Genomic DNA, 15,674 nt, shown 5'->3' on the forward strand with positions numbered 1-15,674 from the left:
CTACAGTAACAAGTCCTTAAGTAGTCTCCAGAGGAACAACCTCCCTGGCAACTGATTTTTTCTGGCGTATGGGTTCAACTGTTCACACAGTCTTCCAAGCAAAACTCCCCTCCCTCCTCCACTCTCCGCGTGTTCCCCCTCGTGCAGCCTGCTTGTCATATGGAGTCTTCCTAGCAAACGGGAGCAGGATTTTGTAATAACCAGCTGGTAGAAAGAAGGAAAGTACATCCTGTTACTGGGCTGTCAGAACTGCAAGGCTCCCCGTTTAAATCAGCCGTTAAAGACCACAGTGTTAAATGGCATATTGAACATCTGCTTGCTGCTAAAAATCGGCTTTTTACAAGACAATCTTGGACTTTTCTGGACGTACAGTAATTTTGATGTTTGTTCTTCATAATGAGGGCAAAGACTGAGCAGCCCCATCTTACTGGGGACAATTATAAACTCTGAGCAAGACAGATGCCAAGACCATCTGCTTCAAGACAGCCAGCCTCCTTACCAGCAAGATGCACGGGATATGTGGGACATTTCCCCCTCTCATATGTGAAAAAAGTCCAAGAAAAAAGCTGGCTAAAGGCCAAAAGAACTATCAAGTTTCCCAGGCAGAACTCTTAAGAACGATGGAGATAGTTGCCTGATCTGTAAGACTTCCACCGTAAATGTAATCAGTATTAATAAAAGTAGCAACATATTGGCAAGTCACTTCTGAAAGTTACAGATGCGTGACCCAGGGGAACAAACCATGATGCTGCGACAGCAGCCCTGCACTCCAGCTTGCCTGTATTCCTTCCTGGCAGTGCAACACACTGCAGCCCTCCCAAGATGCTCTTTTCGGCTTGAATTACTATATTCCATTCTTCATCTAATGTCAGAGGATAATAAATTGAGGGAACTCAAAATGCATGCTTTCCTTTTCTCCCCCAACACGGCCTTTTCCCTAGTTCTGTCTGCTCAAGGGCCAGGTTCAGCCTAGGGAGTCTCAGACTAGACTTGCTCTGACCAACACTTAAAGCAATTTCTGGTGAAACATGAAGTGGGGAAGAGAAGGACGTGATTTGAGCTGATTAGCCCAGAAAGAAATCTCTTCCCATGTGGCTGCTGGAATGTCAAGTCTAGACTCGCACCACACTGACACACACCATCTATCCATGTGTACGGCAAACTAGCTGACAACGCAAGCTTTTCAGTTTGCAACTCTCAAGCTGACAAGAGGGAATTATCCTCATAAAAATTCCCCCTGCAGGCTTCAATGCAGATGTGAGAAATTCCACAAAAGATTAACGAAGTGACCAACTGTGAGGGACAAAGGATTTTATCTGAAAGTTTCTAGGGGAATTCTGATTCTGGCCTTGCTGCAAACATTTAATCCCAGTTCATCAACTCCAACAGAATTGATTGAAACATTTCTTTTTTTTTTCCTTCAAAGACAACACCCAGTATATTACTACAAGTTTATACGCTTATTTTTATACTTTGCATATACATATTTTTAAATATATATCTCATGTTCTGCTGGAAGGTGACACATGGAAAAACACAGCACCAGTGACAGAGCCAAGCATTTTGTGTATTATGATTTAAATACTTTTAAGGCATTTGGGAAAGGTGTTTCTGATGTGAAAACTAATATGTGTTCCTGTGAAAAGTTTCTCTATTTGCTCTATTCCTCCTCTCACCCCTGTTTCCCTGTACATATAAGCAGTTAATGGTCAGGGCACACAAATTACTTCAGCCTCCTTTCTTGAAGCAGCACCTGGGGGACAGCATACACCAGAGCTCTACTCCCAGCTCATGAATCAAACCTTCCCTATAAAAAGCACCCTGTTGGAAATTCACCCTCTGTGAGACAGCAGCAGCTCTTTCCCACCCACATCCTGAAGAACAGAGAAATGGGAACAGCCTCTTCTCTCCCTGCAAAGGAGATCAGTCATCGGGACATGTTGGACCAGCTCTTTCTCTCCAGGCTCTACCATTTCCTATCTCAGTACACGGGTGCAAGGCTGGGCAAGGCCCAGTTACCACCCATACATTGCTTGTGAAAACAGTGTGTGGAGTTTTTCAGGCACACTAGGCTACTGAGATGGGAAAGTAAACAGAAACATGTAAACGTGTTGCAGTTACACACCAGCACAAACTGACAGTGGAACGACTCTTGAGCTCAGCTTTAGAGTTGGTCTAAAAATGCCTAAGCTCCATGTTCACTCACAAGGGCCTACCTTGTGTAAGTACACTATGAAAGACCAGAATTGTCTTGTAACCAGTCAAATAACCCAAAATCCACAAAAACCCAATCCATTTCCTTCCGTCTAGACCATCTGGGATTCTTGCTTCAGCTTCTATCCTGCTGTCAATTAAGACAATTACTCCTTTGCTGTTGTTGATAATGGATGAGCAGTGATTGGATTTACAGTAAACAATATAATATAACTCAAAACTGTAATTAAAAGACTGATCAATGGGATAAGATTTGCTACATGTTTTTACTTCCATTATGAGCTCAAAAAGAGAGGAGACTAGGAACTGAAAATATTTTTTCTCCTGTTACCAACTTGCATTAGTTTTGAATGAACACTGCTAGAGAATGAGTTTATCTGGTACAACTGCAAATTAAAATACCAAATGGTAGGAAATATTTTATATGGACACTGCAAGATGGAAAAATTGCATAAAAATAAGCAGACTTTTTATAAAAAGATTTATTAAAAATAAGTTCTTTTAAGAGAAAAAGTGTGACATGTATATACATTAAATCGTCAAAACCTTCATGGGGCTTATAATACAAGCTATTCCAAACTGAACAGGAGACATTCACTCTTTTTTTTCTAATATTCATGCTTACTGGAACAAAACAACATATGGGAAACAAAACCCAAACACATAGCACCCAACCATTACAAAATCTTGAAAGTGAAGACTACTGGCAAAGGTTAAAGTCAGTCATCATCATAATTCTACAGACAGAAACTAAGACTAGGTATGAATGCAGTCTTCAGTTGACAGAATTTACGTGGCAAGTGATAGCTTCCGATTAGTTCTTCATTTCTACTCTGAATTAACAAATCTCAGTAAGTGGGTTTGTGCTTTATAAAGGCAGAAGTATTTTGGTGACAACAAAATACCACCTAAAACCAGGTAAAGAAGCACATCTTTTCCAGCTCTTGAAGTAGGTACCAAAGGTTTCTTTTTTTGGAAGAAAGTTAACAATTGCTGGTTTTCTCCTTTGACTCTCCACATCTCTTGACAGCCAGACCCACAAAAATAGTTTTTCGTAAAATTATTTATTTTACAAGAGTGTTTTTCACAAGCAGTGACAGGACAAACTAACATGTGATTCTGCATGCTTCAGATGACCTCAGCTCCTCATACCCAGATGCCATATTTAGAACTATATCCTTTCAGTTGAGTCTTCTGAAGATTTCTTGATTTTAGTGCATATATACAGCAAGCTGAGAACTGCAGTATTACACACATCTACCCATCCTTACAGCAGAATTCATTCTAATCTCAGATGTGTGCAGGACTTGCATCTTTACGTATTTGTAGCCTCATCTTTAGTCCCATAGTTTAATAAGACCATCCCAGCCGCATGTGATGACTTTAGATGTTTCGTGTGGATGCCACACTGCACCAATACAGACTTTATCATGTGCTTTTAATCTGCTGTAGAGTTTTGTCGTCTTCCAGTCCCAGATGTTTAGTTTTCCATCTGCATCTCCAGATATCACATAGCTATATTAACAGAATTAAAAGTTGTATCATGTGCGAAGACAGCTTGTATTATAACACTATTACACTGAGCAACAGAAAGGAGCTTCCCCCAGTGAGCTTCCTGTCTGACAAACAAACCTACCAAAAAATTAGCATTCACGCTGCGCTCTAGAGCGCACAAGTCCTGCAGAAGGTGATTCATCAACTGTGAGGTAAATGTGCTAAGCAATGCGATTACACCATACACTGTGTTACTGGAACCAAAGAGAATACATCAGCAAAAGAGAAAGTGCCAGAAGTTCCTCTAAAATTTATACACACTTTTTCCACCAGTTTTGCTGAGGTTATTCTCCAGTTTTTATAGTAACTGATGTCTTACGTGCATATGGTAGTAAAGGTATGGACATATTACTAAGTCAACAGGAAGAAAGAGGTGGTTGTCTCAACAACTAATGAGGATACCTACACCAGACCTAGAAACTGGGAAAACAGGTACTCCAGACAATGTTGTGGGAACAGACCCTGTGCTGCAGAGTATGTGCAAAAGGAGCCAGATGTGAGTCAGACATGGAAGCCTCCTGTGCTGTGCCAGGATAAGGCAAAACGAGGGGAGTCTCCAGACAGTTTAACAGTCATCTTTGGGGAATGGGGGATCTGGACTACACAGACTGTTTTCTAAATGTTCTTCAGAGCAATCCCCAAGCATAACTTAGTCCCATCATATGCTAAGAGTAAACTTTCTGTTCTACCACTTGGCTAGGGAACTCTGAGGCTGAGCTAATAGCGTGGCTGTGCAAACATGAATGTTGCAGGGGATTCAAAAAGAAATTTAGTGTCTGTACCTGCAAGTTTTAAGATGAAGTTCGTTCCCAGGAAAACTTACCTCATATCAGGTGAAAAATCCACTTGACAAGCGTAGCCAGCTACCATGTGACCTTTGAAAATTTTCTTTTTGTTTAATCTGAATCTGTTCTGAGCTCCAAAAATCAGAATTTGATTATCCATTGACTGGCAAGCCAACCATTTCCCTATAAACGCAATAAGAAAAGGTGATATAAGGGTGCTGCATCTGAAGAAAGAGACTTAACTAGAATGTTTTAAGAGATTTTTATAATTTTTCCTGCACAATCATTATGTAGCAGCTGATATTGCAACTGCCAAGAGTCAAAATCTTACATTTGACAAAATTTGGGATGCCTATTCCTACAAAATGCACTCGGGACTCTAGCAAAGCTCTGGCTGTTACAACAATGTGTTGCACCAGTCCTGCTGACATGCTCTTAAGCTTTTAAGCTACAGAGTAAGGTTGCTGGTGCATACACTCAGGTAGCTCAGATCAGGGGGAAAACCCCCATCTAGCTGCAATTTATTTCATCACCTGTTTTGTGGGTACTCTAAGGCAGTCATCTCTTATTTTCTTTACGGAAAAAACAAGTTTAAGGTAGACTCAGGAGTTTGAAAATACTTACATTTTTGCAACTATTAAGTATTCACTGCTTTAATAGAATACAATTAATAAAGATATTTTAGTAAAAGTAAACATGGAGGCTTTTCTAATCTTAACTCTATCTCATTTTCCATCTTGGCAGTGCATTAACTCCTGCCTGAGAATCCAATGAAGATGATATGCTACAGAACACCCTAGAATAGAGACTTCTGTCCTTAACTCTGCATGTTGTCACTGCCTTTATGGTGTTTTACCCGAACAATGACAACATAAAATGTGCTGACTTGACTATACATCTGATCACTCTTCCTGCTACTAGTTTGGAATTTGAGGATTTTCTTCAGCCTCCCAAAGAAAAAAATGACGTGTGTACCCCAAGCATATTATTCTCCTCTTCCGCTCTTAAAAAGGTTTGTTTCCTGCATTGCTCACAAGAAATTAGAGTAGAGCAAGTTGTGCAATTTCAAAAATGGGTTGAAAAAGGCCAGCTTAGGAAGCTAACATTTTCAAATGCAGCTACCTCTTTCTCCAGAATCTTCCTTTAATATTAGGAACCCACTCTGTTTGTTAAGAATAAAACATTTACACTGCAAAGCAAATACAATTTGATGCTGATAGCTGGCTGAAAACGTCAGGTGTGCAACAAGCTGATCAAGCACTACTCAGCATAATGGGACTGTTAACTGCAAATCTGGCAACACTTTAATAATGGTGACACTGAAGCTATTTAAATTTGGCCAAAACAAATAACAGAGATTTGTCCTGTTAGAAGGCTTTTCAGTGATTACTTGAGCCCCTAAACCTTTCTCCTCCCTCAGTATGATTCTAGTTGAAGAACATAAACCAGTGAAACATTAACATAAAGAAACACTGAGATAATTTGGGGTTTCTTTATGCAAGAGTTATTTGGCCTATATTCAGAACAGAAAGGAACAGGATCATGTACAACATCAGTTTTGCTTTAACAGTGGCACCACAAGGACTACTGAACTTGCTTAGTACTTTGCCACTATTGGTCAGTTCCCACCATTCTTTCTCTTAATATTCAAATAGAGCAAAGAGCACATGATAGCTGTATGAAAGGAAAGAGTCCTTTTGCCCTGTCTGGATGAAGATCTAATTTTAAATGGATAGTTACCCTGATATAAACACTCATTTGACATGTGTTCTTCTCAAGACTTTTAAATCAAAACTAGATGCAGTCCAATCTTGGAATAACTGCACAGAGTGATTGGCAAGGGGGGTAGTGTAGGGTGACAGGGGGATGCAACACAGTAACACTACAGACATATAATCAGTAAGACATGCCTTAGTAAATTAGGCCTAAGAAAGCAGTAAAGTGTTAACCTACCATTTGAGACAAAGTCACAGCTGGCATGGAATGCATGCTTGGTTCAGCAATGTACTTGAAGTCTACAGGAATGTCCCTGCAAAAGGAAGAAGTATGTGCTTTATGAAGACATGGAGAACATCCAAAGAGCTGCCTCAGCTGATTTACTTAGTGACTGAACCCTAGAGAACATATCGTGGTGTCCAAAGGAAGAATATGCAAAAGATCAAAAATACTATGGATGTCCACCTAGAGGCTCCAGCCACACCATAACCTCTGATAACATGAATTTAACCCTATCAAATGATCCAGAGTCTAATGTAGAATCATAATTCCAATTGTTAAGAATAAAACTGTAACACCGTGATCCTTTATTGCCTCCATTATAATTGCAGCTTGTACAGAATTCTTATATAAGTAGCAGGAATACTGCTATGCATATATGTATGCATATATCTTATTGGAATATTTACTGACTTTTGTTTTAACTAGAATATTTCTGCCTTTTTTTCCCCCTCTTTTTTCAAAGGAAAAGAAAACAGGGGTCTCTCTCATCTCTCTGACAATGCCCTTTTCCTCCTGATCTCCCCAAATGGGATGCCAACCAATTCCAAATGTTCACAGCTGAACTGAATGGTGAACTCCCTGGGCTCAATCACATACCAGTGTATGTTAAGAACAGACACTGTCCTGTACAAAGGCCTAGGGAAAAAACAAGTACAGTCTAACCCTTGCTCTGCAGAACTGTCATTTGGTTTTTACTATATAAATTGAATTACTAACGGTTTGTGCATATTCACAGTATTCCTCATATCCTACACTAGAAGGCTGGCGAAGAGAGAAGGCATGCACATGGCTTTCTCATTAAGCAAAAGAAACCTCCAGCAGAAAATAGATTCGATTAATGCATTCAGCAGAAAACACATGCAAAATGTTCTGTAGCAACATTAATTAATACAAAGGGGATGTTTATGACTTCATTGTCTAACTCACACAGCAGAAGGGAGCAGAGAGCGTGGGTGGCTGCCTCGTATGAGCTGCCTGAGCCTTGCTGAATGGCAACACGGTTGACACTAGCAAGGTAATTACAATCCTGTTCTATTGTGGAGTAAGTTCTTTCCTGTCATCTTGCATTAAAAAACATGAACATGGGCAGCAGGGTGAGAAGCTGCTCTGCTGTCAAGAAGTGACACAAATGCTCCTGTGTGTTAAATGTTAAAATCATTTACCCCTCAGCATAAGAAGGGCAACCCACTTAATATACTCCATGGATAAAAGCACGTGCTTCAGGCCAGGGATAACTGGCTTCCAAACAGGCAGACCTAAGACTACTGTTGGGCAGCAAACATGTAAAGAAGTAACAAAAAGTTAACATAATCTCTTGGCCTGACCAACACAACACCACAGGAAGTGCCACATGCCTCATCCTACCCAAGCGGTTTCAAACCCCAACTGCAACAGGATACAACGTTATTGCTGCAGTTAAGGCCAGGTCCTGATCAGCTCCCACCATCCAAAACTCCTGCAGACCACCAATCATCTGAAGTCCTCAATGCCAGGTAAAACCAATCCCAGTGGAAGCCCTATTAAGCAAAGTTTCATCACAGAAGATGCATCTCTAATGTTGAATTGTACTGCAGTCAGAAATTTAAATGCAGCACAGGTTGCTCTGCCTTTCTTCTCCACACCAGCTCTGCTTTATTCTGATACCTACCAGACACACTTAGGACAGCTGCAGGATATGCTGCATTAAACTATTAAGCAGAATAAAGAGATACATTTGTTTCACATTTACTTCCAAATTGCTAAATAAGTATTAACAGCCTGCTCTCTTAAAAAAAACATAAAAAATTATCAAGACAAATGCTATCATGGTTGTCTGACCTCAAATCTCATGTGACATACTGTTTGGTGAATTTTTAAAATTTAAATACTTTCAAGTCCTTTCCCCACTTCATAGCATTTCAAAGGCTGAAAAGTTTTAAATACCAAAAGTGGTATCTGCTAGCCAAGATGTAGAAGTGTTATATATTTGGGGGTTCTGATACAACTTCTTCCTTAAGCAAGATAGAAAAAAATCTTTTTAATAAAAGAAGAAAGGAAAACAAACCAACTGAACTCCCCAGGTCTAACCCAATCCAGTTTTGGGACCTACACCTCATGAAGAGCTCTCTCAGGAGACTACAGTACCTTTACCAGGAATGATGGACAGAAGAGGCCTGCTGAGGGGCATAGCTTTATAGAGGTGACAAGCCTCCAAGCCTGTCAGCACAATAGCTGTTACCACTGTACAGTTCTTGCTTTGCTGGCTGACTTGGAGGTAAAAGAAAATAAAAGCCTCCAAAGTCAACTGCCAAAATCATTTCACTCTTTATCCAAGTAGGATCAGACACATATGAAGCAAAGACAAATAACACTGCATTTCTAGAACAGAGAACACAGAATCCATACACATATATCCATGCCAACTTTAATATCTAATCACATGGAATGCAAAGCTAGAAAAATTTTCAAGTACTCCTATTAATATTCCTAAATAAACCATTTAATCTGAAAGAGTCTACGCTATACTTGCAGTCTGAACTTTAGGCAACCAACTAACTGCAATTCAGTGCACAGCACAGTGAAATCTATACATGGGATGAACTCCTGGGAAAAGGAGATTTAAGTTCTCAGAAGTTGCTCACTGTGATGAAGTCAGACATACCATCCCATTACCAGCTCTGGCCAAGTCAAAGTGTTTATAAAACACACTACAAAATTCCTCTAGACAATTAAAACCAAGCAATTAGACCAGCTTTTAATTATTTGCTTTTAAGGCCATACTCAGGTCATAATTACTTCCACTTTGTTTCTGTAGGATATTGAAGAAATATTGTGCTGAAGAACATATGAAGAAAAGTGCCAATAACTGCAGTAACCAAATCACCCAAAGTAGCAAATAATTTTCCTTATGAACTTAGGAGAAAAGGATTTGAGAAAGAATTTGCCATGGAAGTTTTCAAGCTCCAAAAGCTTTCTTAGTGAATGTATTAACTTAGTTTTAAGGCATTTAAAAAATCTGGATCTTGAAATTATAGAAATATGCCTACAGACCGATTAACATAGAACACAGCAGGTTGTGAGGAAAGGTTTTCAAGTCATGCCCAAAAAGATGACATTACATTTACTCTTTATAAAACAAAAATCCCCAACAACTGCATTAAGAATACTGCCTACAGTTGAGTTCCCTATTATTTCAACAAGGCAGCTCTTTCTTCAGTGTACAACAAGCTCAGTACATATTTTTTTCTTCAGAAGAACAAAACTTCTGCTACTGGAACAATCGGGTTGCAATGTTCCCATGCCAGAATCTTTTTGCCTTTCCTGCTCTTCCCCACAGAGTGACTAAATCCACCCACTTCACTATTTATTTCAGCCATCAACACAAAGCTCACAAAACAAGGGCAATCCAATCTTAAGGAAATAGCAGATTTGTGCAAGCGAGATCATCCTCTCACTCACCAGAGAGAAGACATTCCTTAGCAGACATGGTATTGTAAAGATTTTTCTTTAAGGAGCTCAGTAAATGCATGGGTCTGCTTATGAAGTACTGAACAGAGGCTCTCTTGGAGTGGCATATGGAGACAGCATTTTATGTCTAGCCTAAGCCTGAGTTCTCAGACTTTGGTCATTCCCACTGCTGCTACTGGCAATGACAGCAGCTGATCACAGACATGCTGAGGATTTAGCTGCCTGCTTGGGTAACATTCCAATACCACAGACTGGAGTCTCTTGACTAAGTTGAAAAAAAAAAAAAGCTGGGAAGGAACTGATTAGTCACAGAGCTGTTGAACTAGCGTTTGTATTATGCAACAGCTTTGCATGTGTGAACACCAAAAGGAAATGAATACCTAAAGATATAGGAGTGATTATTTCAAAATGAAATTTCAAATCCTAGAGAAATCTTAAACGTCCTAAATTGAAAATCCTAGTACCTAGAACCTTGTGGAAAACATTTCAGATAGGAGAGATCTGTTTTCTTCCCAGGTCAAATGTTAAAAACTGGAAGCCATTTAAAATATTTCTTATTATTTTTTCTTGGACAGACTCTCACTTTTCTGTCATCTATTGTATTCATACTGTCAGTATCACTGATTGCCAAAAACACCCAAATTACCAGAAAAACAGAAATGAAGCTACACTAAACTAGTTATTTCAAACATGGGCCAAATATATATAATACTATGCACATCCAAGTTCAAAGCATTCAAAATCAACACACGCTAATTGTAACAAAGCAAACATTTCTTTAAAAGGTTAATTTAATGACTAATACACCCTTGGGGAAAGGAGAGAGAGCAGAGACCACTAATAGAGAGCAGCATGCCTCAGGCTGATACGGCTGTCTTATGTTTTCTTTGGGGAAGAGGAAATCTATGAAGTGTCTCAAGCATTAGCCACAACAGGGTTATAAAGCTCTTCCTCAGTTAGCTAGAACTCAGTACACTCCAGCGGCCTATGTGCTATGTATACCTTTAAAAATAAACTGTCTTCTCAGTTTGCTCATAATATACTTGAAGTTAAAATTGAAAATTTTAAACTTACCATTCCCAGACTCTTAAACTCTTGTCATCAGATGTACTCACAAACCTTCTATTTTCATCCACAAACACAATGGTGTTGACAGCTCCCAAATGCCTATCGTATTCTTGCACAATCTCACCACTTCGAATATCCCACTGCAAGTAAAAGAGTCAGAATAAGAATTTGGTTTTTTACTAAATACCAGAACTTTTAAAGAAATAAATACTCAGTAATAAATACCTGCACAATTTTCTTATCTGACATTCCTGCAACAAAGAGATTTTGTTTATCTTCATCAGGATTGAACTTGACACAATAAGGAACCTTCCTGTTGGTGAATCTTGAAATACATTGCCCTGTAACAGAAAGCCATTCATAGTGCATCAGGTTGGAAGTTCTATTGGCTGATTGGTTGTTTGCAGATATTAATAAAAACCACTTTACTAACAGTAGAAAATACTCGGTTTAAAGTCCTTGAGAAGATTAGAGGGTAGAATTTGCTCTGCTCTTTGATTAGACCTTCTTTCACATTTGTACGCATACACCAGCATAAACATGTGCACATACAAACTGTTCTGTAAGTTTACTACAGCTAGTGAAACAATATGACTGCTCAGTAACCTGGATGTCACCAGGACATATCAAGAAGATAAAGACTGGTCAGGATATCACATGCTGACCACTGTCTTTGCAAAGCATCACCTTCTTAGGATCAGATGTCTTCTGAACAAGAGATGTAAACTCAGGCAAGAATTCCTCAAGCCTAAACTTAGAAAAAGCTGCAAAATAAAGCCCTGACCTCCCCTCATAGCTTCAGCCAAAAATAACCTGATTACATGTTATCTGTAACTTACAGGAGCTCATTTTAATCCAAAAGCTCTATCTAAATAACTGAGTTCAGACTGAAGAATCTGACTTACACCTTTTTGGCTATCATCTGTATAAGACTAGTGGCACTGCTAACCCAGAAAGCTAATGTCTTTTTCACACATGGCAACTTCCTGTCTTAGGAAGAGACTTCAGTTTAAAAGAGTATTGACAAAATCTATCCTGTATTTTTTTAACTTCATAGAATCATAGAGTGGTTTTGGTTGGAGGGGACCTTAAAGATTATCTGGTTCCAACCCTGCTATGGGCAGGGACACTTTAACTTAGGAAACTTAAGAAACTATTTGTAGCAGAATGTTACAACGCATCTGGAAGGCAGCTGTGTGAGAGAATCCCACCTACCCTCCAACTTTCTATACCAGCAGCCCAGCTTCCTATTCTTATTCTTCCTATTCCTATTCTTTTTCAGGTTAAGTGGAAGATAAAGTGAGATAATTCTTCTAAATTAAGCATATTTAGGTCTGAAGAGTAATTTTATCCCTGTAGATGTAAACATGCAATTAAATGATCTAGCAAAAAGTTGTCTTTTTTTCTGAGAATTGTTCTAGCATTACAAATAACTATCAAACTTCTCAAATGAAAATGTGTATGAAACACAGGTATATAGGTCGTGTCAACTGCACTATTACAGACCACAACAAAACATGAAGGGGAACCAAGACTATTCACCCTGTCATGAAAGGCTGAACACTGAGCTACAAGACAATATTAAGGATATTTGGAAACAACCTGAATGATAATATATCTTTATATTCACTGTTAATTAAACATCGTGCCAAATAACAATGTTTACAAATACAAGCCTACCTGTTTCAGTGTCCCAGAGTTTAAGATAGCGGTCATATGCAGCACTAAGAAACTGAGTGCCTGCATTATTAAAACAGATGTCTCGAACAGCTTTACTGTGTCCTACAAAATAGAAAAAATGTGATGACATACTTTCATCCATTCATGCTTAGAACTAATTTGTTGGGGGGGGGGGAGATTTAAACAAAAACTCTAGTTAAATGCTCCAGACTAACAATGCAAAGAAAACAATAAAATCATTTATTGAAGTTCTTCATGACAACTAGTAAAGAATTCATGTGAAAAAAAAAAATTATCTCCTAAAGAACAATGTGAATAAAACCCCAACACCCCTCATACCTCTAAAGCACTGGAGAAATGAAGACATTGCACAGAACCAACCACAGTGTGTCATAAATTGATACATAAGCAGAATTTCAGGAGAAATTTAAAACACTAACAAATGTCAACATTTAATGAAAAAAGAAGAGACAAACCCTACAGGAGACACATTTAAAGGAGAAACATTTGTAATTAGAAAACAGGTTAAAAATATGGGACATATTAGATCAGAAAATTAAGAATGCTTTCATCTGGTGGAAACCTTGCCACCCCTCAGGCTCAATACCTTCATCTAACCACTGCATCAGACTTGTAAATCTCTTTAATTAAAATACTGGTATAGTAACTTAAATATAGCAAAATAACAGGTGAATCTGGTTGATAATAAGGACCTTTAGAGAAAAAGAATTTGACTGTTCAGTAAGAGCAGTCTATTGAGAGAGAGTCTTTTTTGAGCCATCATCTTTGCCACATTCCTGTCATCAGAAATATTAGGGGAAAAAAGACTTCTTTATTGTTACTCAACATATATTCACTCAATGTTCTAGAAATGTTCCCATTTCAAAAAGAGAAGCAGCTGCTTTTGTTCTGCATTCAAGGCTGCTAAGAAGTTTGTATTTCTCTCTCTCTCTCTCAACTATCTGCTTCAAAAAGCACCTGTTACATGAACAAAGACAGCATCTGAACCTAAAAAAAAATTTCCCATGCTTTTGCAATAGAAACTCAGCACAGAGGAAACGACCTATTTAAGGTGGGATCATCAGAGCATGAGATGCCCTCACAGTATAAATACAGAAAGCTGCTGTTTCCAGCATGAAGATGGGGCAATTTAATTTCACGATTTTGCCTTTGGAAAGGATCTTGCAAAAACTATTGATGATTGTCATACACTAATGTTTTGTTTTAAAGGTTGTAAGGTGTTACACATCAACATCAGATTGCTTGGAATAATGACAAGATTTTGTTAAAAACTTGCATCTTTTTCAATTCTTACTGCCAAGATCATTCCAAATACTATTTGCCTTGGACGTGTACGAGTCCTCTCTATGATAAATTATTAAGCTAACCTAAATCATATTCTTCCATGAAGTTGTTTTAAATATAAATCAGTTTAAAAGAAAAACTATTACCAATAAACGTTCGTAGACATCTTCGATCACCATATACTTCCCATAGCTTGGAAAAAGAGATGGAGAGAAAATATGTCAGTTGTTAAACAACAATGATGCTGAAATTAAGTGCAAACATATATGGTAACATCTTTTAAGAAATTAATCACAAACATATGACATCTATTGATTAGTCACAACTATCTATCCAGAAATTCACAAGAATGCTCCCACCTTCCTATTAGCAACCCCCCCTTAAAATAACTAAAAATCCCATACAATATTCCAACTTTAAAGACTTAAGGTTTTGCTACTGAAAAATCCCAACAACATCAGCTTTCTAATATGGTATATGCTGGACTAAAGTGAGATTAGTTCAAAAGCACAAATGCTTCAGTAAAACACTTCAGCAGAAACCTACTGTTAGTTATAAAACTAGGCTTCACAGAAAATGAATTAATATAACAACAAAGGCAATACCCTGAGGTACTCGTGACCTTCTAAATGCTATTACTAAACGATTAACACTGTTTAACAGCCACAGCCTTATGTATTATTTCTATCTTTGTTCCAATGAAATTGTAATTTAAAAATCAAGTGAGAAAAATAAAAGTAACACAGACAAAAGGTATTTGTTAGAAATACCAAATGTTTTTGTATCCTAAAATGCATTGTCTGTATTCAGAAAAATAACTCACCTTGATTTTGCAATCCATAGAGCAAGACAACAGTATATGCCCAGACAGAGGAAACAATCTAACTGCACTGACACCCTGTAAATAAGAACATAATTAAACAGATATTTCCTCAGTTCATTTCTTTTCCAAGCAAACAGCTAAAGCTTATCTTCATAAAATATACAGACACTGTATCCCGAAAAGAAAACCTATCCACATTCCATTTTAGAACAGTGATGCATTTTGAACAATTGTTATTGGCAACAAATTGATTCACTTTAACAGCTGTATATGTAGCCTCCTTCAATATTCACACCTTTACTGCGGTAAACACAGGAAATAAATACAAACTTAGGGTTGGGTGGCTGTTTCTGTGTAACAAGCCTTTATAAGTGGGGCGGGTGAGGAACTTTTCCACAAAAAAAGTTTTTTGGCCAGCTCAATTTCTTACATATACTATCAGTGGCTTCTACCTATTGAACTCAGATTCCCTGAGCACAGCATCTTCCCATCTGTCTGTATTTCAGGTACTCCTTTCAGAGGAAGTCTAAGGAACCCCCAAGTACTCATGGCTTGATGCCCCTCCTTTTCATTTCCTATCAATTATTTATTCATATGCCATCCAGTTCCACTATCCCACCCCTGACTGGAGTTGGGTACTTTATCCTCCCTATTACTGTCTACTTATATCCTCCAGGTTTTCTAAAATTGTCCATCTATCTTTCTTTTGCTTCTCTCATCGATTTCATTATTCATCTTGTTTGAAGGAAAAAGCTATTTTGTGCATCAGTCTGTTGTAATAGGATAATAGGCAGAGGAGT

At 38.3% G+C, this 15,674-nt stretch overlaps 1 protein-coding gene across 2 annotated transcripts in view; it reads right to left on the reverse strand.

The window, feature by feature from the left end:
- Positions 1-2,814: 2,814 nt before the first annotated feature.
- The window catches only part of CDC40 (cell division cycle 40), a 38,968-nt gene continuing 26,108 nt past the window's right edge, over positions 2,815-15,674 (reverse strand). The window contains exons 8-15 of one of the 2 annotated variants that reach the window (XR_004356301.1): positions 14,875-14,949; positions 14,198-14,243; positions 12,747-12,848; positions 11,292-11,407; positions 11,073-11,206; positions 6,507-6,582; positions 4,592-4,736; positions 2,815-3,729 (exon numbers count right to left, since the gene is read on the reverse strand). Coding sequence is in view for 1 of the 2 variants with exons in the window: in XM_032683978.1 (XP_032539869.1) it covers positions 3,552-3,729; positions 4,592-4,736; positions 6,503-6,582; positions 11,073-11,206; positions 11,292-11,407; positions 12,747-12,848; positions 14,198-14,243; positions 14,875-14,949 (876 nt within the window). In the remaining variant the exon portion in view is untranslated. Of the gene's footprint in view, positions 3,730-4,591; positions 4,737-6,502; positions 6,583-11,072; positions 11,207-11,291; positions 11,408-12,746; positions 12,849-14,197; positions 14,244-14,874; positions 14,950-15,674 lie in introns of both variants that reach the window. The other variant, XM_032683978.1, reaches the window with a different exon arrangement.

This window comes from Chiroxiphia lanceolata, chromosome 3, assembly GCF_009829145.1.
Source record: "Chiroxiphia lanceolata isolate bChiLan1 chromosome 3, bChiLan1.pri, whole genome shotgun sequence".
Lineage (NCBI taxonomy): Eukaryota > Metazoa > Chordata > Aves > Passeriformes > Pipridae > Chiroxiphia > Chiroxiphia lanceolata.